The sequence below is a fragment of the Pelophylax lessonae genome, assembly GCF_965119305.1.
Source record: "Pelophylax lessonae genome assembly, chromosome: 7".
Taxonomy (NCBI): domain Eukaryota; kingdom Metazoa; phylum Chordata; class Amphibia; order Anura; family Ranidae; genus Pelophylax; species Pelophylax lessonae.
The window spans coordinates 186,752,731-186,777,990 of NC_138774.1; the positions used below are offsets into that span (position 1 = coordinate 186,752,731).

The window sequence follows — 25,260 nt, forward strand, 5'->3', positions numbered from 1 at the left end:
TTACAGAATATTTGCAGCAAACAGGGTCAGTTGCCTTACTTTTCTCTGTACTGTCATCAAGAAGCAATGTACCCCCCTCCCCAGTATACAGACGACTGAACAACAAGTCGTGTTGTACTAGCATGTACAGTACCATGAGTTCTCAGTCCTGCTGTAAATGGCATTACAGGATTTACTTTGAAGAAAGATTTAGGCATTTGCAAATGCTGTTTTTAAAAACACATTTAATGTTATAAAATAAATTACTACATTCTCAGATAAGGTTTAACAAAAATAATGTAATTTTAAATGGAGAGTTACAGCTGTGTTTCCTTATCAAAATGGTGAAAACAGTTGTTTTTGTTTATAAATACCATGGTGCAAATATCTGGTGCAGCTCTGCATAGAAGCCAATCAGCTTCTAACTTCAGTTTGTTCAATTAGGTCAGGTTCCTTCTTATGCAAATTGGATGCATGTTTTTCCGCATCCAATTCACTTTACAGGAGAGTGTGGCTCTCAATGGAGCCAGTTCACACATCTACGAGGTAGCTGCAGTCTGCACTGAAAAAGGGTCCTGTGCGTCTTCTGGTCTGTTTCAGGCAAAAATTCAGACCCGATTCGCACCTGAAACAGAGAACAGGGATGCAATGGACCCATCTGCTATGAACCACGGCCGCAGCTAGTGTGAACCCACCTAAAAGCTTTGACACAAAAGAAAAAAAAAAAAACCTGGAAGCGGATCGAAGAATGATCGTTTGATTTTCATATAATGTGTACACAATTTTCGACATCCAAGTCAGACTTTCCAAACGAAAATTTCCGAATTGACAAAATACATTTTTTTTTTTTCTCATTTAATGTGTACCGGTTTCATACGAGAAAATTGGATACAAAAGACTGCGCATGATCAGAACCAAACAGAGGAAAAATCTTTTGTCTTACAAGAATTCTTGTACAAATAATACCATCTACCATTTCTACTTGCTGTGGAACATTGAGGAAAACTGGACAATCGTTCACCTGATTTTCTTAGTGTGTACCCCAGCTTAACACTTACCTGAGTCCTTATATGGGGCCAAGCAGTGCTGTGTGTCTATGGATGGTGCGCACACACAGAAAAGGAGCTAACAGTGGCAGTAGGGGACCCTCAAAAAGTAAATAAGTGGCTGCTCTGTGCATTACCATTGCACAGAGCAGGTAAACAGACTTTTTTTTATTCCAATTAAAAAAAAAAAAAAAAGGGGGGGATTTACAATCAATCACTTTAACTGAGAGCCACATACAAGACAGAGACATTAACAATAGGAAAATTATCAAATAATTTAGTTTTTCCTTTTCACATTTATACCAACAATACTATTTTCTTCACATGAGGGGGTACTTATTTACTATCCAACGATGGCTTAATTTGCCTCTAATTTTTTGTGCTCAGCATGATGGAAAAATTTCTTTTTACCCTATACTGCATCAAATACAATATTAAGGTGAACCTAAGCTAGGCAACTCAACAGATTCACTTAACTCCCCTCGGCAGCTATACAAAACGTACAGCTCATTCTGCATGGCTGTTGGAAAGAAAGAGCAATACCTCATTTTGCATATGGAACAGCGCTGATGCTTGGCCCAGTGCTGTCACATAGGGCAGAGAGAGCTCTCAACCATGTGTAAGCTCCAAGTCATATACAAATGACCTTCTCTCATTACTGCCAAAAGGGGAGTGAGCAAAAGTTGTGTGTGCTGCTACAAGCGCAGGTGGAAGTTAAGTGATCCTGTTACTTTGCCCTGCACAGGTTCACTGTAATCAGTCACTCACACCATGACATAGGAACTAATGCAGTCCTTTAAAAGTTGAACAGGCAGAGAATTTGTATACAGAACCATTAAAAGGGGAGAATGCAGTCTTTTCACCAGTTCCCAAAGGCAATAGCCTGAACACCGATATTACCACACATTGCTGTTTCTTTTGGGTCGGCCAGCGTACATGTTCACCAGTAGCGGCAGATGTGGATTTCATTGATGGCGGCTGTGATGCTTTCTATGCCACTCATCCATAAACAGAATATACAGTGCAGCACAAACTCTGACCTCCTGTGGCATCTCTTAAGAAATCACAGCAGAGACTCAGCGGGCAGCTTAGTTCGGTGAAGCAATCTATCGGAACAGGCGATATGAACGTGGAAGGCGTCCGTCTTTACTGGAGAGTGCGGTCTGGATCTGATCATAGTCTGGTAACTCGGATAGGTCCCCTAATGCAGCCACCGCAGGCTTATTCCTCAGCATCTTTGTTGCTACTCTTTTGATGTCACTTGCTTTAATGTTGCCTGCAAAGTGGATTAAATGGTTAAACCAACCCTTGAAACTAACCAGATATTACATACTGCATTTACATATGAGCTAAGGACCGCTGTTAACCATTAAAGAGCCCTTCTAAAGGACCTAATGCATCATGTACAGTTTTCCCAGTTTACTTTTAATCACTTGACAAAGATCAAGGTTATCCGGCACCATTAATTCCCCATGCTGAGAAAACGTAAATCAATGCTACATCTGAACTGGCAGGAAAGAAAATTCAGCCAGTGTTGATGAGGGGAATCCCTCCCGTAGGAGCCATTGGCTTCTCCCAGCGGGGGAACACAGAGTTTTGCTAGCAGCTAGCAATAATCACATGTAAAATCCAACAGGCTGGTTGTACTAAAGTTGATCAACTTGGTACATTCAGCCTGCCCCTATACATGGTTCAAATCTTGGCTGGTCTCTGCTGAACCAGCCAAAATTCGAACAGTCTATTGCCGGCTGTCACTGACAGCCACTAGTTTCAGTCTAACACTTAAAAAAAAAAAAAACACTCAGCTTGTTTCCCTGTCATGTGATTGGCTGATAGCCAATCATGGTGATCATATGGAGGGTGGAAATTTCCTTTTTAAACAAAACTCTCCAGCCAGAAGATGAAACTGTGTCTCACTATGAAGTAAGGTGTTACAGTTTACAGGGAAAATTACAGAGTTTAAAAAACAAAGTTTGTCTATCTGACTCTTCAAATGATCGCTCCCTATCTTTAGAACCTGAGAGGGGGCAGGTTCCCTTCTTACTCCTTCAAAAACAAATCTTAAAGAGATTGATGGACAGCAAAGTGGAGCCCTACCCTTTCGCTCCTGTAAACCTGTATTTATTGTATCTTGAACAGAGTGTGCAGGCTGAATACCTTTGCTTTGCCTGGATGTGTATATTGTCCAATTCTGAGACTGGGATCTCAGAAAGATGTAAGCTTGGTGTCCCCTAGCTGAGGAACAGATTACAATATAGAGGGTCTTCAGGTTTTAGATAATTGATCTGAAGGAGCCATAAAATAAATCTTGGTTGGAATTTAAAAGGCCTTTCCTTTGAGAAGTGGTGCTTGGCTCTCCTGTGAGAGAAAGAGAGGGGGGAGCTGGGTGCTCTTTGCCAGGTTAAAGAGTACTCAAGATACTTTATGAATTCATCTGACCAGTGTGCTGTTACTGTACAAAGCATCTATTCAGCTGGTTTACTTGCATCATTTGAACATATGAAGCTACATTTTATTATTATCTGTCAGGAGTGGAAAGTCACATGACTGTTTTCCCATAATCCCTTGTAATTGGAAACATGGAGCTGATGTGGTGTAGTCACCTGACTATAAAGATTTCCTTCACAGAATACTTACTAATAAGACTGCACAGTTCATGGGGGAGTTTCCGGGTGCCAGTTGCCAACACTTGTCTCCCAACATCCTCGAAAATCACAGGTCGAGATTCCAGATTCATCATCAACATCGATTTCAGCTGAGTCTTTGCACGTTCCAGCTCCACCTGCTCGCACCACAACAAAGTTTTAACAGGTGTGTTTTACAAAACTGAATACAAAGTGGAAGTCATGCACAGTGCAACTCACAGCAGTCTCAGAACGCACACACAATAAAAAAAAAATCAGACACAGAACCATATAAGTATTGTTAGACAGATTTTTTAAGTAATTTGGCAAATTAAAAAAAAACAAACAGTTTAAGTGTGTGCTAAAACTCGTTATGAGCATTTTTTTGTACTATCTAGTGAAGGAACTGTGAGCAAAAAAATATTAAATAAATAAAGGGTCATCTACATTAAAAAACTGCAATTCAAACACATCAGAAACCCCACAGCTTTGGAAATCCCCATAACATTCAGGCATTTTCATATTACACTAGTGGAGTTTGGCCCATAAAGTGGTCTACCAGAAAGACTAATGGCACTTTTCCACTGCAAGTACTGACTCGGCACTGCTTGGCCCTGCTCGGCTCAGTTTGCTTTTCCACTGCGTTGTAACAAGTCGGCACGTTGAGCACTGTATAGACTCTACTCAGCTCGGTTTGCTTTTCCACTAAAGTAGTAAGTGGGTGGAATTACAATGATTCTCTGACAAATCAGTGGCTAGTAGTGACAAACAATCAAGGCTGCATGCAAAGGATTGTGGTATAGGTACAGCCCACTTGGAACCCCAACCGAGGTGGTACTGTTTAAGCGAGCCGTACCATGTAGTGGAAAAGCGCCGCTGTTCCAAACCGTACCGAACCGATATGCTCCATGCAGTGGAAAAGCGCCATATATGAGCACAATATAGGACCAAATTCTGGGGGCTACAGTAAAACCTGCACATTTTAGCTGAATGGTGATTGGTTGCCCCCAAGACCCCTTTCACACGGGTGCACCACCCGACGGAGTCTGTTCTGCTCAGCGGGGGATGGATCCGCCGATCAGGCGGGTGACAGCTTCATCTATGCTCTGTGTGCTGAGACGGAGCTGTCAGATCCCCGCTGTCCTCTATGGGGAGAACGAATGAGAACGGACCGCCTGTCCGTTCTCATCCAGTCTGATCCTCCAGACGGATGGAAAATAGGGTTTCCATCTGTCCGGATTTCACAGACCGGATCGGAATCGGATAGCAGCAGGTGTCAGTGGGGATGTCTCTGCTGACACCCGCTGCCCCATAGGGATGCATGGAGCATTCGATCAGGGCCGCCTGAGAAACTGACAGGCGGATCGGATCGCCCGTGTGAAAGGGGCCTAAGAAAGCACTCTGTTTTAGTATAACACTTTCACACAAAAAGCTCAAAAAAATGAGGAGCACTAGATTATCTACAGTGTGAACACACAAATTGATGCACTTGTAGAAACATTAGCTCTTTCTACATGATTTATATACCATGCATGCGGTAGTTAATTAAATATGCAGTACAGACCTCTCCTACAGATCCTGCCATCAGTGTGAACTCCCGAGTGATAATCTCAACCATCTCTCTCACCTGCAGAGAAATAAAAAGGGCGCATTGTAAATAATACTACCATTAAAATATGTGATATTCTATGAAACCCATAACAGACCAAATTTTTTTTATTAGTGTAACACTGTTTTATTGTAGTTCATTTCTTCCTGTCTGCGTGACAACTGCACATCTATTCCTGGGGAGGTCACAAGAACAGGTAGTTGGTCTCCCGTATGGCATCAAAGAAAGAGAAATTAAGGGTGTAAGTTGTTAGTTTACCATTTCAGTTTTTTCTGAACTTTTATGGGATTGCAACGAAAGGGTGGGAACAAAACAATATAAATTACAGAAGACGTGAGAATATGGTGGGCAGCAACAACAGCAGAACAATGAAGTTGAGATCTTTCTGATATCTGTTTTTTTTCCAACATATATCTTATTTTTAAAAACATTATTTTGTGAAGTAAATTACCGTGCATTTGTAGCAATTTACAGAAATGGTCTGGTTTTAAACTTGCCCAATCTCGGTTATTAGGAAGAGTTCATTATTTTAAAAACGAAATATACACACACAACCAGAGAGCAAAATATTTATCATTCCAAATCAGATTGTCAGGAAGAAACCGTTAGTACTGGGTCAGGACGCACCTGGCGGGGGTCTGCGCTGGCATGAATACACAGAAGTCCAGTGTCCTCGTAGCTGTGGTGGTAAGATGTGGCGTTGTACATCCAGTGGTGCCTGTAAAATCATATGACATCAGGTGATCAATGCATATGTGTGGAAGCCTGTACATACACCCGCTGACTAATCTCAAATTCACATTTTCAATAGGAACTCTGCAAGCAAGCCTGAGTCAGCCACTCCCACCCTCTCCACAGCCCAGTGCTCTAGTGAGTGCTGGAGGGGAGAGCAGGCAGCCAGGGACTGAGAGTCACAGCTCTCTGCTCAGAGCAGAGAGGGAGAACTGAGCGATCAGTGGTCTTTGATCACTCAGTTTGCACTGCAGAGCCAGAAGGAGATTGATGCTGCATCCACCTAGGTAACTTTTTTTTTTTTTTTTACAAAGCCCATACTTCTCTTTTAAAGTTATTGTAGAGTCTCTGTTGTTAAAAAAAAAAAAAAAACATGTTATACTTACCTGCTGTGTGCAGTCGGTTTTGCAGAGTGGCCCGAATCCTCCTTTTCTCAGGTCCCTCTTCTGTGCTCCTAGCCCCTCCCTCCTGTTGAGTGACCCCACAGTAAACAGCATGCTGTGGGGGCACCCGAGCAGAGTCACAGCTCCCTGTGTACATTTAGACACAGGGCTGTGACCTGGCCCTGCCCCCTCTCCCTCCTGATTGGCTGACTTTGACAACAGCCGGAGCTAATCACGTCATGCTGCTTTCTCAGTCAATAAAGAGGGGAGTTCTGGGCAGCTGAGAAACTCCTGCAACATAAATGCTTGATAAAAATAGGTTTAGGTAAGTATTAGGGGGGCTGAGAGGGGCTGCTGCTCACAGAAGATTTTTTTTTTTATCTAAAGGCATTCAGATTTTAGAAAAAAAACCTTCTGCTTTTACGGTTCCTTTAAGACTCACTGCTGCTCTTCAAGGTCATCTGCACTGTCTGGCCACCGCAAAGACTCACCTGTTGAGGACATTGAGGTAGAGTCTGGTGAACATTCCTTTTCCAGGTCCGCCAGCTGAGAATGAACCGCCACCTCCCATCATCATGTTCAACACTGCAAATGGGATAAAGTCATCTTCCTGTCACAAAAACAGAGTTTTTGTCAGATTGTTTCATATACAAAAGTGCCCTTCATACAATGTACATAGCAGCCAGCCCCTTTTATTATTTACAATCCATTGCTAGAAAATGCAACTTCCATCTGATTGCTGGCTGTAGGTGACATAAACAGTTCTTATTACAAACATTGAGAAAAAAGGTCAAATAAGACCAGCAAACCTGATAAAGCATATTCTCTGTGGTAAAAGCATTTTATTGCCAGCACAGATGGCATACATACAATATACCCTGAGATTACTAAGGAGTGACATAGAATAGCAGATGTAATAAAATACCAGAAAGGAGCAGCTCTCCAGACCAATCATAATGTGCGTCAGTTCAGGGATTGGGGTGGGGCCCAGACTCACGTCCGACATGTCTTTCTCCACCTGACAGACAGGAAACATTGTAGGATTTATTTCACGGACAGCAGCTGTTGTACTTGTTCATGTCAACATTTCACTCCGACAGCGTATATTTTATATTAAATTAGAAAAAAAAAAAGAATTGTACGACGTTTGGACAGTAAATGAAAAAGGGGAACAACAGAAATAAGATGATAATTTTACAAATTCCATAGCAGATGGCCACTGGAGCGGAGGGTGGATGCTGCTGATAAAGCATACTAGTCTGATTTTGGCTTTGTTCCTGGCATAAAAAAAGATGTCTAAGATGTTTGCATCCAACAAATAAAGCAATTCATCTTTGGCATACATCAGTTACATGAGCTTTTCCTTTTTTTCTATTACTTTAGCTGATTTAAGATTATGTAAGAACCCTAAAATAAAAATTCTGACTTAGAACAGCTAATGTTTTTCATCCCCTTACCTTGACAATCCCTCCTGTATACTGGGCTATGGAGCGGTCCACACTTCGGGGTTTGCCAGATGCCCAAACAGGTTCCACTTCCTGCAGGTATTTTTTGGCACATTCCAGCAACTGGTCATGTTCTATGCCCACCCCTGCCAGTACCATCCTCTCCGGGGTGTAGTAATTGTGCATGTAGGCATGTAGTGTCTTCCGATCTATCTTGTCAATGTTCTCCACAGGGCAGAAACGAGGGAGACCCACTGTGTTGTCTCTGAAGGCTGCCTGTCCAGAGATCAGCAAGTTCGTCACAATAACAGGAAGCAAAAAAAAAAAAAAAAATGAATGTTATGTAAAATATGACTGTGCATGAATTTACAGTATGTTACTATGCTTTTACCTGGAGCAGGTATTGCGGTTTTCATAAAGAATGCCTAGTGAAGTTCTTCCCTAAAGGGAGCCTGTCACACAGTAAAATACTTGTGTGATGGGACTATAATGAAGCAGTCATTCCTCAACTCAAACAGTACATGGAGTCATCTTCCTGATCCTCACACATTGAATCAATATGGGAATGGCTGCTGCCAGCAGAACCTAATCTCACAAGAATTGCTTTTATATATAGTTTCTTTAACTTCAGCCCACCTACCGCATGAATCATCTCAGTCAGCAAAGGCTCTGGGTCTGGTCTCATATTGAGGTCCTCTAACTCAAATCGTACCGCCATTCTCGTCATTTCCAGTTCCTCATCTGTAACAGACCAAAACAATATCAGAAGAGTGGGTACTTCCTTATGGAATAGGTGAAGGTAGGTACTCTTTCTTGGGTTTGTGTATGGGGAAACTAACATAGAACATTATCCCTAGCATCAGACATCAAAAAGAGGACCCAACTTACCAGACAGCCGTGGCTGCAGAACAACCTCTGACAGCAGACTGACCACCGTGTCCAGACCCTTGGCATCTGCAGAAACTGCATACATGGTAGTGTCCCTGGAAGATAAGGACAAAGTACAGAATCAATAACTGTACATGTACTAGTTTTCAAAAGATCCTTGCAGCCATTTTGAATGCTAGGCCAACATTTCAAAGAAGGCTAGTCACCAATTTGCCATTCGCACATTAAGGAGACCTGTTTCTTAACTCCTCCTTAATTTTTTAGCAAATAAATTATGAAAATATAAAAAAACAGATCTCTAGTCAAATCCTATATAATTATAGCTTCCTATATTACCTTCCAATGAAAAGTCTTTTTCATAAGTGAAGGTCTGCTTTTACTGGACTAAGATCATATAGTATATATAAGATCATATAGTATATATGGTATATATAAGATCATATAGTATATATAAGATCATATAGTATATATGGTATATATAAGATCATATAGTGTATATAAGATCATATAGTATATGTGGTATATAGAAGATCATATAGAAGATCATATAGTATAAATGGTATATAGAAGATCATATAGTATAAATGGTATATAGAAGATCATATAGTATGTATGGTATATATAAGATCATATATTATATTATATATATATATATATATATATATATATATATATATGGTATATATAAGATCATATAGTATATATAAGATCATATAGTATATATGGTATATATAAGATCATATAGTATATATGGTATATAGAAGATCATATAGTATGTATGGTATATAAAAGGTCATATAGTATGTATGGTATATACAAGATCATATAGTATATATGATCTTAGTCCAGTTAAAGCAGAGCTTCACTCAAGAAAATGACTTTTCCTTTCTGCGATGGGAAGTTAATACAGGAAGATGCACTAGTAAATGCTGTGAAAAGCTTAAAATATACCCTCTGCACACTGCTATATGCCCTTACATAATTCTAGCATAAAAAAAAGGTATTCCTGGTTCACATATATAGCAACACATGTCCTCTGGTGTCACCTTCTAGCTGTATGGCATTGTAAGGCTGTGGGAATCATGGGACTGGCTGGACAAAAAGACAACAGATCTAACTTACGCTGATGTATTTTACATTTGTTAGTTGACAGGTCTCACTTTCTGGTGCAGCTTATGCAGCTAGCTGAACTCCACAAGGCAGAAAAATATTTCAATTATCCGAATATCTTGTTTTCCACTGACTATGTCTAATGACTGCCCTGGGGTTCTAGGTAATAGAGGGCTATCATTCAGTAAGAAAACAAAAATATTACAGTATGATTCATTTATTAAATATATCAGTGGGTGAAACGTTTTATTAACATGCACCTGTATATATGGTTTACCCACTATGTATATATTGTATTACATTTCTGTAATGCTTATTGGAGTGTCCCTTTAAAACAGGGATAGCTAACCTTACCTGGATGTCTGACAGTCACATATGCCACCATGTTTTTCCAGAGTAAGAAGGATCTCATCTTTACTACCAAACTGTGCTGTAGACTGCAAGAGAGAGAAAAATAACCTCACTGCTACTAAAGAGACATGTGGCCTTATTTAAATGGCCAATCAACACAGAAATATTTCATTTAAAGCAAAAACTAAACTGTATCTGAGCACCACAAACTGAAAACTCTATTTCATTCATTTTTTATTGTTCATAGCAAAGTCACCCCTATCCATCCATGTCTACATGCATATTTTTTTACTGAGAAATCTTTTTGAAAAACACCTCCCTATGGCCATCTTGAATAAGGGCAGATGATCCATATAGAATTTACTTCCTGAAATCCATCTGCTTATATCTTAGGAATGCAAGCAGGAGGGCGTGCTTAGTTTAGAAAACACATCCAGATGAAAAAAGACTCCTAGGATTTATGGCATCATTTTGGCCTAGGCCGCAAACCAAAACTGAAGAGATGGAAAAAAAATAGATAATTTTTTTTTAAAACAAGTCAATATAATATACCCTCCGATCTATTTACTAATGCTAGCAGCATATGGATTAAAAATAGTTAAATGTTGATTAAGGCTCCATGTACACGGGACGTTGTAAACGGCCGTTTAGGAGCAGTTGGGTGTTTTTTTCAGAAGCCCCTGAACCCACCTGCATGTTATCTTATCTGTCCATGTACACAGGGTAATTTACAGTCATTTGCAGGCAGTTGAGTTCAGGGACGTTTTTTGGAACGCAAATATTTGCGTTCAAACGTGTGTTTCCCGGCGTTTCAAACGCAAAAACGGGACCGAACGTGATGGAAGTACGTTCAGCCACGTTATACGTTTTTTTTTTCTTCCATTCAAAATCAATGGTTCCCTATGGGAGCCTATTGATTTGAAAGGAAGTTGCGCTGTGAGAATCTTGAGGGGGAACTCCACGCCAAAAATGTGAAAAAAATAAAAAAACTGTGTGGGGGTCCCCCCCCCAGGTTCCAAACCAGTCCCTTCGGGTCTGGTATGGAATTGGAGGGTAGCCCCACGCCGAAAAAACAGAGTGGGGTCCCCCCAAAACCCATACCAGACCCTTATCCGAGCACGCAGCCCGGTGAGGCAGGAAGGGGGAGGGGACGAGCGAGCGGCCCCACCCCCCCTGTACCATACCAGGCCACATGCCCTCAACATGGGGGGGTGTTGGTGCTTTGGGGCAGGGGGAGCTCTGCACCCCCCACCTCAAAGCACCTTGCCCCCATGTTGATGGGGACAAGGGCCTCATCCCCACAACCCTGACCGGTGGTTGTGGGGGTCTGCGGGCAGGGGGCTCATCGGAATCTGGAAGCCCCCTTTAACAAGGGGGCCCCCCAGATCCCAGACCCCCTCCCTATGTGAATGGGTAGGGGTACACTGTACCCCTACCCATTCACCCCATAAAAGGCAGTGTATGTAAATAACGACAGGAGACGTTTTGGAAAGTTTATTTAAAATCTTCATCCTGTCTTCTCCGCTCTGGTCTTCTCCCTCTCTGCTCTTCTTGTCTTCTGCTCTTTTGCCCTCGGCTCTTCTTCTTCCTCCGGTCCTCCTCCGACGATGTCCCCGGTTATTATGCCGGTCTCCGGTCTCTGCAGCTTGTTATATAGCCAGTAGGGGCGTGGCCTCCCGATGACGTCACCGGGAGGCCCCGCCCACTCATGTCACCGATGACGTCATCTGTGACATGAGGCAGCGGGGTCTCCTGATGACGTCACCTGGCGGCCACGCCCACAATGGCTATATAACAAGCTGCAGAGACCGGAGTCCGGCATAATCACCGGGGACAGCGTCGGAGGAGGACCGGAGGAAGAAGAAGAGCTGAGGGCAAAAGAGCAGAAGATTGGAAAGCAGAAGAGCGGACATGGCAAGGTGCTTTGAAGTGGGGGGTGCAGAGCTCCCCCTGCCCCAAAGCACCAACACCCCCCCATGTTGAGGGCATGTGGCCTGGTATGGTACAGGGGGGGATGTGGTGCCGCTCGCTCGTCCCCTCCCCCTTCCTGCCCTACTGGGCTGGTAAGGATTTTGGGGGGGGGCCCCAGTCACCCCACGCCGTTTTTTCGGCGTGGGGCTACCCTCAAATTCCATACCAGACCCGAAGGGCCTGGTTTGGAACCTGGGGGGGGACCCCCACGCTGTTTTTTCCCATTTTGGCATGGAGTTCCCCCTCAAGATTCTCACAGCGCAAGTCGCGCCGCAAGTCGGATCATCCTGATCCGACTTGCGGTGCGACTTCCATTCAAATCAATAGGCTCCCATAGGGAACCATTGATTTTGAATGGAAGCAGAAAAAACGCTGCTAAAAGCAACGTGGCCAAACGTGCAATAACGCCAATGGAAGAAGCTACTGAAAGCACGTTTAACAGCTGCTTTTTCCTGGCGTCAGATCTAGCTTTGCAGCACGTTTTTTCTAACATCCCGTGTACATGGAGCCTAAGAGATTTTTTTCCACTTTAAAACGGGTTGGGGTTTTTTGGACTTCCTCTGGATCAACTGTGGGTTTTGAATAGCGAATATTGAGGTTTCTTCTTTTTTTTTTCTCAACTAGATTAATTAAGTAACTATGTAAGAGGCAAATCACTTGCTGAGATCTTATGTAGCTCATGAATTCCAAGACAAACCCCACCCTGAGGCTTAAGGCTAGAGAAATATTTAACTTACTAGAAACAGGATAAGTTCTTGAACAGTCGGGAAGCGTGATAATCGCCAGTGGCAAATGTACAAAGCCTGGGACATGGGGTGTCAGCGCAGAGTAAACACAGCAGAACCTATTCAAACTGCTAACAAACTGAGGCCTTCACGCAGCACAATTCATTTCTAATTTTATGGTGGAGGACCTGTAGATGGTAAAAGGCGAAGGTGATACTTACAGAGAAGGCGAGTTTCTCCAGGAAGTGAGAGATGCCACTTAAATATTTTGTCTCGTGCCTGGAGCCTGAATTTATCAGAACTACAAGAGAAAAAAAAAAACTTAATTGTTTATTTAGGATCTGTTCACTTCACATCAAATTACTTTGCACTGCAATGGACAGCATTATTCAACACAGCCGACAGCATAGACAATTTGCCTTGTGTTCTACAATCGATATAAAAAGTCTACACACCCCTGTTAAAATGTCAAGTTTCTGTGAGACAAAAAAATCAATAATTTCAGAACTTTTTTCACCTTTAATGTGACCTATAAACTGTACAACTCAGTTCAACAACAAACTGAAATCTTTTAGGTGGAGGAAAGTAAAAATAAAAAAACTAAAATATTGTGGTTGCATAAGTGTGCACACCCTCTTATAACTCGGGATGTAGCTTTGTTCCGAATTAAGCGATCACATTCAAACTCTTGTTAAATAGGAGTCAGTACACACCTGCCATCATTAAAAATGTGCCCCAAATACAGTTCAGCTGTTCTAGTAGGTCTTTCCTGACATTTTCTTAGTCGCATCCTACAGCAAAAGCCATGGTCCTCAGAGAGCTTCCAAAGTATCAGAGGGATCTCATTATTAAAAGGTGTCAGTCAGGGGAAGGGTACAAAAGAGTTTCCAAGGCATTAGATATACCATGGAACAAAAAGTGAAGACAATCATCATCAAGTGGAGAAAAAAATGCAACAACAGAGACATTACCAAGAACTGGACGTCTCTCCAAAATTGATGAAAACGACAAGAAGAAAACTGGTCAGGGAGGCTGCCAAGAGGCCTACAGCAACATTAAAGGAGCTGCAGGAATATCTGGCAAGTACTGTCTGTGTGGTACATGTGACAACAATCTCCCGTATTCTTCATATGTCTGGGCTATGGGGTAGAGTGGCAAGACGGAAGCCTTTTCTTACAAAGAAAAACATCCAAGCCCTGCCAAATTTTGCAAAAACACATCTGATGTCTCCCAAAGTGGGAAAATGTGTTATGGTCTGAGGAAACCAAGGTTGAACTTTTGGCCATAATTCCAAAAGATATGTTTGGTGCAAAAACAACACTGCACATCACTAAAAGAACACCATACCCACAGTGAAGCATGGTGGTGGCAGCATCATGCTTTGGGGCTGTATTTCTTCAGCTGGAACAGGGGCCTTATGCCCCATACACACGTGCAGATTATCTGCAGACTTTTGTCTGCAGACTTACCAAAACCATATAATATGAGGTCAAACCTAAACACTTTCAATTTGTATGCAATCCGGCAGGCCCTTGCACTACATAGAAAAGGTAAGTCTGCAGACAAAAGTCTGCAGATAATCTGCACGTGTGTATGGGGCATAAGTTAAGGTAGAGGGAGTTATGAACAGTTCCAAATACCAGTCAATATTGGCACACAACCTTTAGGCTTCTGCTAGAAAGCTGAACATGTAGAGGTACTTAATCTTTTAGCATGAAACCGACTCAAAACATACATCCAAATCAACAAAGGAATGGCTTTACTAGAAGAAGATAAACATTTTGGAATGGCCCAGCCAGAGCCCAGACCTGAATCCAATTGAAAATCTGTGGGGTGATCTGAGGAAGGCTGTGCACAGGAGATGCCATCACAAGCTGACAGATTTGGAGTGTTTTTGCAAAGAAGAGTGGGAAAATATGGCCACGTCAAGATATGCCATGCTGATAGACTCGACTGAGCTGTACAGTCTATAGGTCACATTAAAGGTGGACAAAAGTTCTGAAATTATTTATCTTTGTCTCATTTTTTTTACATCACAGCAACCTGACATTTTAACAGGGGTGTGTAGACTTTTTATACCCACTGTATGTAATCAGGACCTGCACTACATTTTTAACCACAGTGCATTGCAATATAACACACCACATCACCTTGCAGTGCAAAAAGGTTAATGGAACATCATTTTGCAAGGTCAATGAAGATCTTCATGCGTTGTAATCAGCACTGCTTCCGCCATAGCGTACCCTAGCGGTCGCATTACAACATGGCTGCTGGTGTGAATGGGCCCTTAATGATCTAGTTCAAAAATCAGATTTTTTTTCCTGCTAAAATCACACAAAATACCACAAGGATATTTTATCTGTTTTAACTGTGAAGGGAGAGGATCAAAAACGAATTCTGTGCCAAGCTTAGCCCCCCCAATTAACTATAACAGGGGTGGGTAAACTGTAGCCCTTCAGCTGTTGCAAAACTGCAAGTCCCATCATGTCTATGCCTCAGGACTCATGCTTGTGGCTGTTGGCTCACTCACTGAAATCATTGTTCTGTGCATAATATTCCATTAGTTCCCTGCAAAGACAATTGTTCATTCATTTACACCTTCCAGATTGCCACCTTTAAATAGCATAACAACGCTAAAGTTTCCAGTGCCAGGCCGGTAGTCTGGGCATCAGCACAACTCTACAGCTTTGGAGAAATCAGTTCCCCTTGAGGGGGAACCAACAACTCTACCAGTTTGGGAGGTTCGGATGCTCCCACCTGACACAGACAGCTCTACTCTTATGGGGAGGCTCAGCCCTTCTCACCTGGCACTGACAACTCTACTCTTTTTTGGGAGGTTCGGATGTTCCCACCTTGCATTGACAACTCTACCATTTTGGGGAGGCTTAGACCATTAACCACTTAAGCCCCGGAAGATTTTACCCCCTTCCTGACCAGGGCCTATTTTGCGATTCGGCACTGCGTGACTTTAACGGACAATTTTGCGGTCGTGCGACGCTGTACCTAAACGAATTTGACGTTCTTTTTCCCCCACAAACAGAGCTTTCTTTTGGTGGTATTTGATCACCTGTGCGATTTTTACTTTTTGCGCTATAAACAAAAAAAGAGTGTCAATTTTGCAAAAATAACAATATTTTTCACATTTTTATATGAAATTCCCCCCCAAAAAAAAAGTAAAAATCAAAATTTTTTAACATTTTGGGCCAATTTTTTTTTACCATATGTTTAGAAAAAAAAAAAAAAAATTGCAAAAAGCGTATTTTGATTGGTTTGCGCAAAAGTTATTGCGTTTACTAACAAAGGGAAACGCGTAATGGCGGCGATTTGCGATATTTTTTGGGGGACTGCGACATTGTAGCGGACAGATCGGACCCTTGACTGACATTTTTGACACTTTTGGGGGTACCAGTGACATTACTGCAGTAATCAGTGCTATAAATATGCACTGTTACTGTAAAATTACACTGGCAGTGGAGGGGTTAAATTTTTTTGAGAGGGAGGGGTTATGTGTGTCCCTAGGGGCGTGATTCTAACTGTGATTGGCTGTGGCTTGAGGTGTAGAAACAGTGATCAACGGTTCTACATAGTAGAACCATATGATCACTATTCCTACACAGGGGAGAATGACAGGCGGCTTGTTTACATCAGCCGCCTGCCTTTCTCCCTTCACGGCGGACGATCGCGAGTGACCGGCGGACATCGGGTCCGCCGGTCACACGTGCGGACTTGTCCGTGAACGAGCCGGGGCGGGAGCGCGCCTTCGGGGGCGCGCGCTCGCCCGCTATTGGCTCCCAGGCTAGTGACGTATATATACACGTCACTTTGCCTGGCCGGGGCTGACCGCCGCAGTAATTAGTCGGCAACCGGTTAAGAGGTTAAACTGCCCTCACTTACAGACAGAAGCTCACCCTTTGATCTAAAAACGAAATGATACATTGTAAAGCATTGTGTTTATAGTTATATAACAGCCTTAAAGTGGTAGTAAACCCACTTTAAATACTTTTACCTATAGGTAAGCCTACCTATAGGTGCGTTAAATATCTCCTAAACATGCACCATTTAGGAGATATTTACAGTGCAGGAACCCATGCCGTTCCTTCAGAGCCCTGTGCCGTGGACAGCGGCTCCCGTACGCATGCGCGGGCGTGATGTAAACGCGCCTCCAGCCAATCAGATGGCCGGAGGACGCGAACCAGGGAGCAAGACGGCCGTCCTGTCCCTGAGCGGGCGGCACTGCAGGGGCTTTGTTTTAAGGTCAGTATTTCATAATGAGCTAGTATGCGAGGCATACTAGCTCATTATGCCTTTGTCCTTACAGGTTTTTATTTTTCTCTAGGAGGGTTTACTTCCTCTTTAACAATGTTGATCTAGGGCTCTTTTTTTTTTTTTTTTGACAGCTGCGAGTGAGCAGAGAACAGCTCTGTAAGAATCGAAGACATGTGGTTTTGAGATCGTGAGGGGGGGTGAATCGACATTGCGATTTTTTAACGATTAATGGTGCAGCTCTTCCTGACTGACAAAAACTCTATTGTTTTAGGAAAGCTCAGGAATTGCCTCCTGTCACTGACAATTCAACTGTTTTGGAGGAGGCTCAGACCTCCTCATCCGACACTTAAAACTCTACCATTTTGGGGAGGTCTAGACCTCCCCACCGCATACCAACAATTCTGATGTTTTGGGAAGGCTCAGATCTTCCCAACTGGCACCAACAACTCTAATTTTTGGAGAGGTTCAGAACTCTTCCCAACCTGCAGAGACAACTCTACTGTTTCTGGGAGGCTCAGACCTTCCCTCTACTGTTTTGGGGAGGCTCCGACCCCCTCACCTACCTAATGTCTTAGGGGGGAGCTCTCACCCCCTTTTCCTGGCACAAACTACTCTTACCCTATTTCATAGTCTCTTAAATACTGGTTCTAGTCCATTCACCGTCTTTTAGATAACAGTTCTAGTCATTTTTTCTCATGAATCACTTTTGTTACAGTCAATGTGTTCTCATTTTTCCAGCCAGCACTTGAATACATAGATAGCTTCTGTAAGAAAGGAAAATGTAGTAGTGTTGCATCACTTGGCTATTAGTAGAATTTCTCTTCGCTTCCTCTCTCCATAGCACCTATGATAATTATAAAATGAATAAATATCTAGCAGCACAACTTGTTCAACTTACGCCCAACAGTACAAAATTGTCCAAATTTGTTTTGCGACGCCACACGAAGCCCATTGTCCAGAGTGGTGACTTTTGTTTCAAACTTTTCCTGCCCATCCACTCTTGCGAAGACTGGCTTTGGTACGCCCGGTAGGGGAGAGGTGAGGGGAATGCTGGGATAGGATCCACCACTACTGTACCGCCTGTAGGCCGGCAGCCCGTATCTGGAAGAGACCATACAGGGCGATGATGTACGGAGGATGGGGAGAGGGGTGACACAGTACCAACATATACAAAACAGGAACTGGGGTCACACACAGTGTCAACATATACAGGACATAGAATGGGGTCACACCATAACATATATAGGACAGGAAGAGAGGTCACACAGTGCCAATATATACAGGACATAGAATGGGGGTCACACACCATGACAACATATATAGGACAGGGAGAGAGGTCACACAGTGCCAATATATACAGGACATGGAATGGGGGGAGGGGGGTCACACAACATATATAGGATAGGAAGAGAGGTCACACAGTGCCAATATATACAGGACATGGAGTGGGGTCACACATGGTGACGGAATACAGGACGAGAAGAGAGGTCATACGTAATAAAAGCATAGTATACAGTGTATCAGGAGGCATCTTGCCAGGTTAAGGGTAATTCACCATAGCAGTCCACTGATTTTTTTAAAAATAGTCTTAAAGTGGTTGTAAACCTCAGACATAAAATCTGAAAAGAGCACATATTTCTATAGTGTTTACTTGTTTATCTCCAAAGAACTAAGTGTCATTTCTCTCTGCTATCTGTTTCTTCTATCTGCATCATTCACTTCTGAAAAAAAATTTCCTGACACCAAGGTGACGGGGTGGGAGCTTCAGCACACAACCTGGGATTGACAGCCTTAGCTCTGTTCCTGTGTGCATGAGGTGTGTCCCTTCCCTCCAGTCAGTTCTCAGAGCTCTTGTACAATGTGGAACTGCAGCTCCCTGCCCCCTGCTTTCTGGAATCTCAGACAAGCTGTATAAATTCTGTACTTGAACAGCTGAAGAGATGACTGCAGATAAACAAGTACAACTCGTGTAGAAGTTGTTGTTTCATCTCTGTGTATTACCTGAGGCCTGTCACTTCACTGGGTAAAGGTAAGGGTTTGCAACCACTATAAGTCACTTTTAAAGTGAAACCCTGCCCTGACATTTTTAGGTTAGGAGTATGCTGGAGTCAAAGGTGTTTGGAGTCAATCTGTACAATTAGAATAATACAGATTTGGAATGACTCTGCTATACACTTATATATAATACATTATTCCAACAACTACAGTTCAGCAAGTGCAGAAAGCTACTCTTTAACAACAAATCATAAACCAAAATCTACAGCACCTTATATCTAATATATATATCTCTAATATATATATATATATATATATATATATATATATATATATATATATATATATATATATATATATATATATATATATATATATATATATACACATACATACATACATACATACATACATACATACATACATACATACATACACAGTAAAACCTTGGATTGAGAGCGTTTTGCAAGACAAACACATTTTTTTTATTAATGTTGACTAGATAAACAAGCAATGTTTTTATATACAAGTAGCGTCATGTCACAACTGAGTATGAAAGAGAAGAGAGGCGCCTCTAAGTGTAGCAATATGGTTACATTTAATGAAGGTTCAACATTTAGCAACTCTCAAGTTTGATGATTAAAACAGGCACATCTAAGTATGCAGGCATCAGTGGTAAATCTGTCCTGCTTAGAGGCTTTAGAACCCTTACTAGAGCCAGAAAATAGAACAAAGAAGGAATAAGACTTCCTAAATTCCTTTGTACGATCCATGTACTGAAAAGGAGCTCTAACAGAAAGCGCTTCCAGTTCACTAACCTTTTGGTGGTAGTGATCACTTTAACCACTTGAGGGTTAAAAACGTCACCGTACAATACTTAATAGGTTCAAACAGCTCTCCTAAGAGAGCCTGTAGAACCATGGATAGATCCCACACAGGAATAGGACTGCTCACTGGTCTCTGCCTGTTTAAGACCCTAAAGCAGGCATGTCCAACCTGCGGCCCGAGGGTCGCATGCGGCCCAGAACCTCAGGCAATGCGGCCCACTGCCCCCTGACAATTTTTGCTGGGGAGGAAGGAAGTCAGGTCAGGGGCACGGCCACAGCAGCTTCCAACTAATGGTAGGCAGAGGCTGCCTCGGGGGGGGGAGCATGTGCAGTGTTTCTGACTCCTACCACCATGACCACTTCAAATCACGGTGGTTAGGGTGTTATCGCTCAGAAGAAGTAAACCTCTGTATACTGATTCCATTTCATTTGATCATCCTCTAGTTGTGTTAAATTCGTGCGGGGGCCGTGGTGGCGTGGGAAGGGCGCGGCTGCATTTTTTTACTTATATACCTTAACTATAGTATACGTTTTATATGCGGCCCGAGAAAATTTCTCTACACTCAATGTGGCCCAGAGAAGCCAAAAGGTTGGACACCCATGCCCTAAAGAATCTTAACGCACAAGGGATTTTGGCTAATGAGATTTCTAAAAAGACACTTATTGCCGAGACTTGACTCTTTAGGGTGCTGACAGCTAAACCTTTATCTGCTCCACTTTGCAGAAATGTCAACATTGCCACCGGGCTGCCTACATCCAAGGAACTCTGCGCACCAGCTATTAAAACGCTTCCAGGTCTTAAGGTAAATGGCCCGCATTTCTTTTTTCCTGCTATTAAGCAGTCGCCACCAAGTGATCTGAAAACCCCTTGCTTTTCAGCAACTCTTCCTGAGAAGTAAGGCTGCAAGATTCCAGTGCTCCTCCTGGGGACAGGAAACTGGACCCTGAAAAAGAAGGTCCTCCTGAATTGGTAGAATGCAGGGATTTCCATGGTCAGACCCTTCAGGACTGAAAACCATGGTCTCCTGGGCCAATGTGGCACAATGAGAATCAGGGTAGTGTCTTCCTGCTGAAACTTCCTCAGGACCGCTGGTATTAGTACAGGCGGGGGGAGGCATAGCATCTGGGGAAATGACAGCTCTGAGCAAGCGCATCCACTCCAAGCGCTTCGTCCCACCTGATCAGGGAGAAGAGGAGCCGTGTTTTCGTATTCTGCAGAAAGGCAAACAGATCCACACACGGCACCCCCCATCTATGAATGATCAACCTAAAGACATCCTGATTGAGGGTCCAGTCACCTTCCTTTAAGGATTTTCTGCTCAGGAAGTTGACCAATTGGTTCAATTCTCCCTTTAGGTGAACCGCCAACCGGGAGAGCACCTAGGCTTTAGCCCACTGAAGAATTCCTTCTGCCAGAGCACACAGAGGTATGCTTCTCGCCCCCCCCCCCCTTGTCGGCTGACAAAAGCAACTGCTGCGGAATTGTCCGAGTAGACCTGCACATTGTGTCCCTGTAGTTCTGTCTGGAAGGTTCTGAAAGCCAGCTCGATTGCTCTCAGTTCTCTCCAGTTTGAAGATTGTCTTGAATCTTCGCTCTTCCAGGACCCTTGCACCAGTTAGGAGTCCAAGTGTGCTCCCCAACCTGTGCCACTTGCATCCATAGGGATAAATCTGGACACCGACGGGACCCATGACAGACCCTGAGACAGGTTTGAGACCCTTCTCCACCACCAGAGGGATCTTTTTAATCCTACAGGTACATGCACCAGGGAATCCAAAAAGCGCTAAGTGCGGTCTCACACCCCAAGATAAACAGTTGTAGAAGGCGGAAGTGAAGTCCCGCCCACTGTACCGCCAGAATTGCAGCCAGTGCTACCATGGCCCGTCTTACTGATATAGCCGACAGCTCTAGAATAGGCTCATAGCTCTGTCAGCTCTGTCTTCTGACTCTTCTCCAAAGGTAGAAAGACCTTCTGAAGTGTATCTAACACGTAGCCCAGAAAGGTGACCTTTTGTGCAGGCACTAGATTGGACAATTCCAGATTCAGGAGCCACCCTAGACTCTCCAAGAATCGTCTTGACAGGAGTAGGTCCCTGGACAACTGTTCCTGGTAGGCAATAACTGAAACGCCCCTAAGCCTAAAGTAAGCCAAGGCCTCTAATGTACAAAGAGCAATTGACTCCTGCGCTTGAGAGGTGGCCTTGCGGCTAGTATCCCATAAAATGTGATTTAGGTCTGATTGAAGTTGTTTCGGCTGTGCTGCCACTCTCAATGGATCGTGGTAACCCAAACAGGTTCTGCAAAAGGAATAGACAGAGGACGCACCAGCCTAGCGCATTATCTTTAAAACAATTTATTGTAAACATACGTACACATTATACTCACAAGCAATAGTGAAAACATGGGCAAGTGTAAGCAATATGGGACCACCGAGGATCTCCACTGGGCATCCTCTGCTACCTCAGGCTGCGGAAGGATGAGGACCACCAAAAAACTGTTCACGCGTTTCGGGGTGTTCCCCCTTCATCAGAGCTAGTTGGGGGAATGAGTAGTAGGCCTCTGCCATGACCTTGGTGAGGATGCAGGGGGGGGGGGGGGGGAAGAGGACAGGCCGAAGGTAAGGGCCTGAAACTGCAGATGTAACACACCCTCTGCTGTCCTTATGGCCAACCTAAGAAACGTCTGATGCCCTTCTGATATGGGAATGTGTAGGTAGGCATCTCGCAGGTCTATCGAGGCCATGAAGCAGTTTGGGGGAAGGATAGCCATTATCAAGAAGATTGAATCCATCCAGAATCTTTTGTAAGCAACTAAGGCATTTAGGGGTTTTAGATTCAGGATAGGCCTGAATTTGCCTGAAGGTTTACGTACGATGGAAACATTGGGATAAAACCCTCCACCTATCTACTTCAGTGGTACCTTCACCACGACCCTCTACTTCTCCAGCTCTTTCTCTGACTCCAACATCACCGAAGAGGACGCTCTGGCTTCAGCTGCCCACATCTGTGATGGCAGCGCTGGACAAGAAATTTTCAAGGTAAGTATTTCTTCTTACAGGTAAGTGAAACAGGGGACAGTTCAGAGGCTATCTTTGCTTAAATGCACTAGCCCGGGCTGTCCCGGGGGGATTTGTAGCTAAAAAAATGTTTTTGCCCGGAACTCCGCTTTAACCACTTGCCGACTGCCACACGACTATTAACTGCGGCAGTCAGCCGCTCCTGGGCAAAGCGACGTAGACCTACGTCGCTTGCCCAGGAGCCTGTAGGGGGGAGCGCGTGCCGCCAGACACACGCTCCCACCCCCGCTCGTTCACTGAGATCCCCGCGCGTGTGACCGGCAGCTCCGATGTCCGCCGGCCACTCGCGATCTCCCGCTGGAGAGGGAGAAAGGCAGGCGGCTAATGTAAACACAGCTGTCTGTCATTCTCCCTGATGTAAGCACAGAGGCTATGCAATCCTGCTATGTAGGATCGTATGTCTCTGTGGTTACATCACAAGCCATGCCCCTTTACAGTTAGAATCACGCCCCTAGGGATACATTTAACCCACTGATCACCAATAAATTTGACCCCTTCCCTGCCAGTGTCATTTTTACAGTAACAATGCATATTTATAGCACTGATTACTGCAGTAATGTCACTGGTACTCCCAAAAGTGTCAAAAATGTCAGTCAGGGGTCCGATCTGTCTGCCGCAATGTCGCAGTCCCGCAAAAAAAAAAAAAAAAAAAACGCAGATCACCGCCATTACTGGTTAAAAAAAGAAAACAAAAATGACATAAATCTTTCCCGTAGTTAGCAAACGCAATCAAAATACGCTTATTGCGATTTTTTTTTACCAAAAATATGTAGCGGAAAACAAATTGGCCTAAAATGTTAAAAAATTTTGATTTTTAAATATTTTTTTTGAGAATTTCATGTAAAAAAAATGTGAAAAATATTATTTTTTTCAAAATTGTCGCTCTTTTTTTGTTTATAGCGCAAAAAAAAAAAAAATAAAATCCCACAGGTAATCAAATACCACCAAAAGAAAGCTCTGTTTGTGTGAAAAACAGGACGTCAATTTAATTTGGGTACAGTGTCGCATGACCGCGTACTTGTCCGTTAAAGTCACGAAGTGCCAAATTGCAAAATAGGGCCTGGTCTTTGAGCAACCAAATCCGCCAGGGCTTAAGTGGTTAAGCAATGTTTAAGCCATCTTTCTTTGCTGCCAAACTATAAAAGGTTGTGAAGAAGCGCGTAGATGTAAAACGCGTTGACCTATTGGAAATTTCAGCAAAGATAACTATGTGTTGATAGTATATGTGGCCTATGTTGTGTGATAGGTAATCAATCCCTTGTGGTTTTAACATTATTTTAATGATTTGTAATAAAAGTCATTATCTGTTTATATCTCAGCATGTGTTCATCCTTTCTTGGTACCATTGAAGTCTGACATATATGGGGTTATTTTCTGAAGTGGTAACATGGGTGTGGTACCCCTAGAATAGACAATCTGTTTATTTGACATCATATTCCAGGAATTGCTGTAGGAGGTGATGAGATGGTGAGGGGAAGGTTAGGATGTGAAGGAGGAAGTGTCCATCGCCTTCCTTCCTGTGATGGGAAGATAAGATATTACTAAAGAGTGTGCTTCCAATGTCACATGGACAGGTCACCACACACACAGGTCACACGGACAGGTCACCACCCCCTCCCCCCCACACACAGGTCACACGGACAGGTCACTGTGTTTAGGACTTCTTTTTGTACATCTCTGTGTTTCTGCAGAGTGTTAGCACAGTACAGGGTACACACAGAGGGTATTAAGGCACATTTTGTTGTATGATGTGATGAATCCGTCCAATCAGAAGGTGCTGACCCTGGGTGAGGAGAGGAGGGGTCAGTCCCGGGATTGGAGGGGGGGGGGGGGGGGTAACTTTGTATGGAGAAGTATAATGATACAAAACGATAGTGACAGGAACTCTATGGTAGGAGACTGCACTGAGCAGAGTGACACTGTGATAATAGGAGCTATGTAGATGGAGATATGGTGGGAGGTTGCATTGATTAGTTTGACCCAGAGATAGACAGAAAGTATATAAAGGGGATATAGAAGGAGGTCGCACTGATCAGGGTGACACTGCGATTATGGCAGGCGGTATATAGGGAGATATATCTGTTCTGTAGCTGAAGTTGTTGCCCTACCTCTGGATCCCCCGCCATGCTCTGCTCCTCGTCATGTTGGCCGCCATCTTGGCACTCTCACCCCTGACCTCCGACTGTCATCTCAGCACCACTTCCTGCTTCCTGTCACGCCAGTATAGATCCG

General features: G+C 43.4%; 2 protein-coding genes across 2 annotated transcripts in view; one reads left to right on the forward strand and one right to left on the reverse strand.

Annotated features, from left to right (window-relative positions):
- Nucleotides 1–25,260, forward strand: part of SEC16A (SEC16 homolog A, endoplasmic reticulum export factor) — a 440,683-nt gene that overhangs the window by 188,391 nt on the left and 227,032 nt on the right. The gene's annotated exons all lie outside the window — the stretch shown is intronic.
- PMPCA (peptidase, mitochondrial processing subunit alpha) lies at nt 1,988–25,241 on the reverse strand. The gene is made up of 13 exons (XM_082264328.1): nt 25,137–25,241; nt 18,028–18,230; nt 13,085–13,164; nt 10,171–10,253; nt 8,707–8,801; nt 8,459–8,559; nt 7,831–8,094; nt 7,299–7,391; nt 6,865–6,983; nt 5,886–5,976; nt 5,214–5,276; nt 3,663–3,807; nt 1,988–2,301 (listed from the first exon to the last, which is right to left on the reverse strand). Exons 1-13 carry the CDS (start codon nt 25,181–25,183, stop codon nt 2,132–2,134), a joined length of 1,554 nt encoding a protein of 517 aa, XP_082120454.1. The 5' UTR covers nt 25,184–25,241; the 3' UTR covers nt 1,988–2,131.

Coding starts and splice junctions, on each gene's coding strand:
- PMPCA (XM_082264328.1), bottom strand. CDS start 25,183: ATGGCGGCCAACATGACGAGGAGCAGAGCATGGCGGGGGATCCAGAG. Junction 5,977..6,864: donor TACCTCAATGTCCTCAACAG/GTGAGTCTTTGC, acceptor ATGATTTTACAG/GCACCACTGGATGTACAACG. Junction 2,302..3,662: donor TGAACTGTGCAGTCTTATTA/GTAAGTATTCTG, acceptor TCCACTTTGCAG/GCAACATTAAAGCAAGTGAC.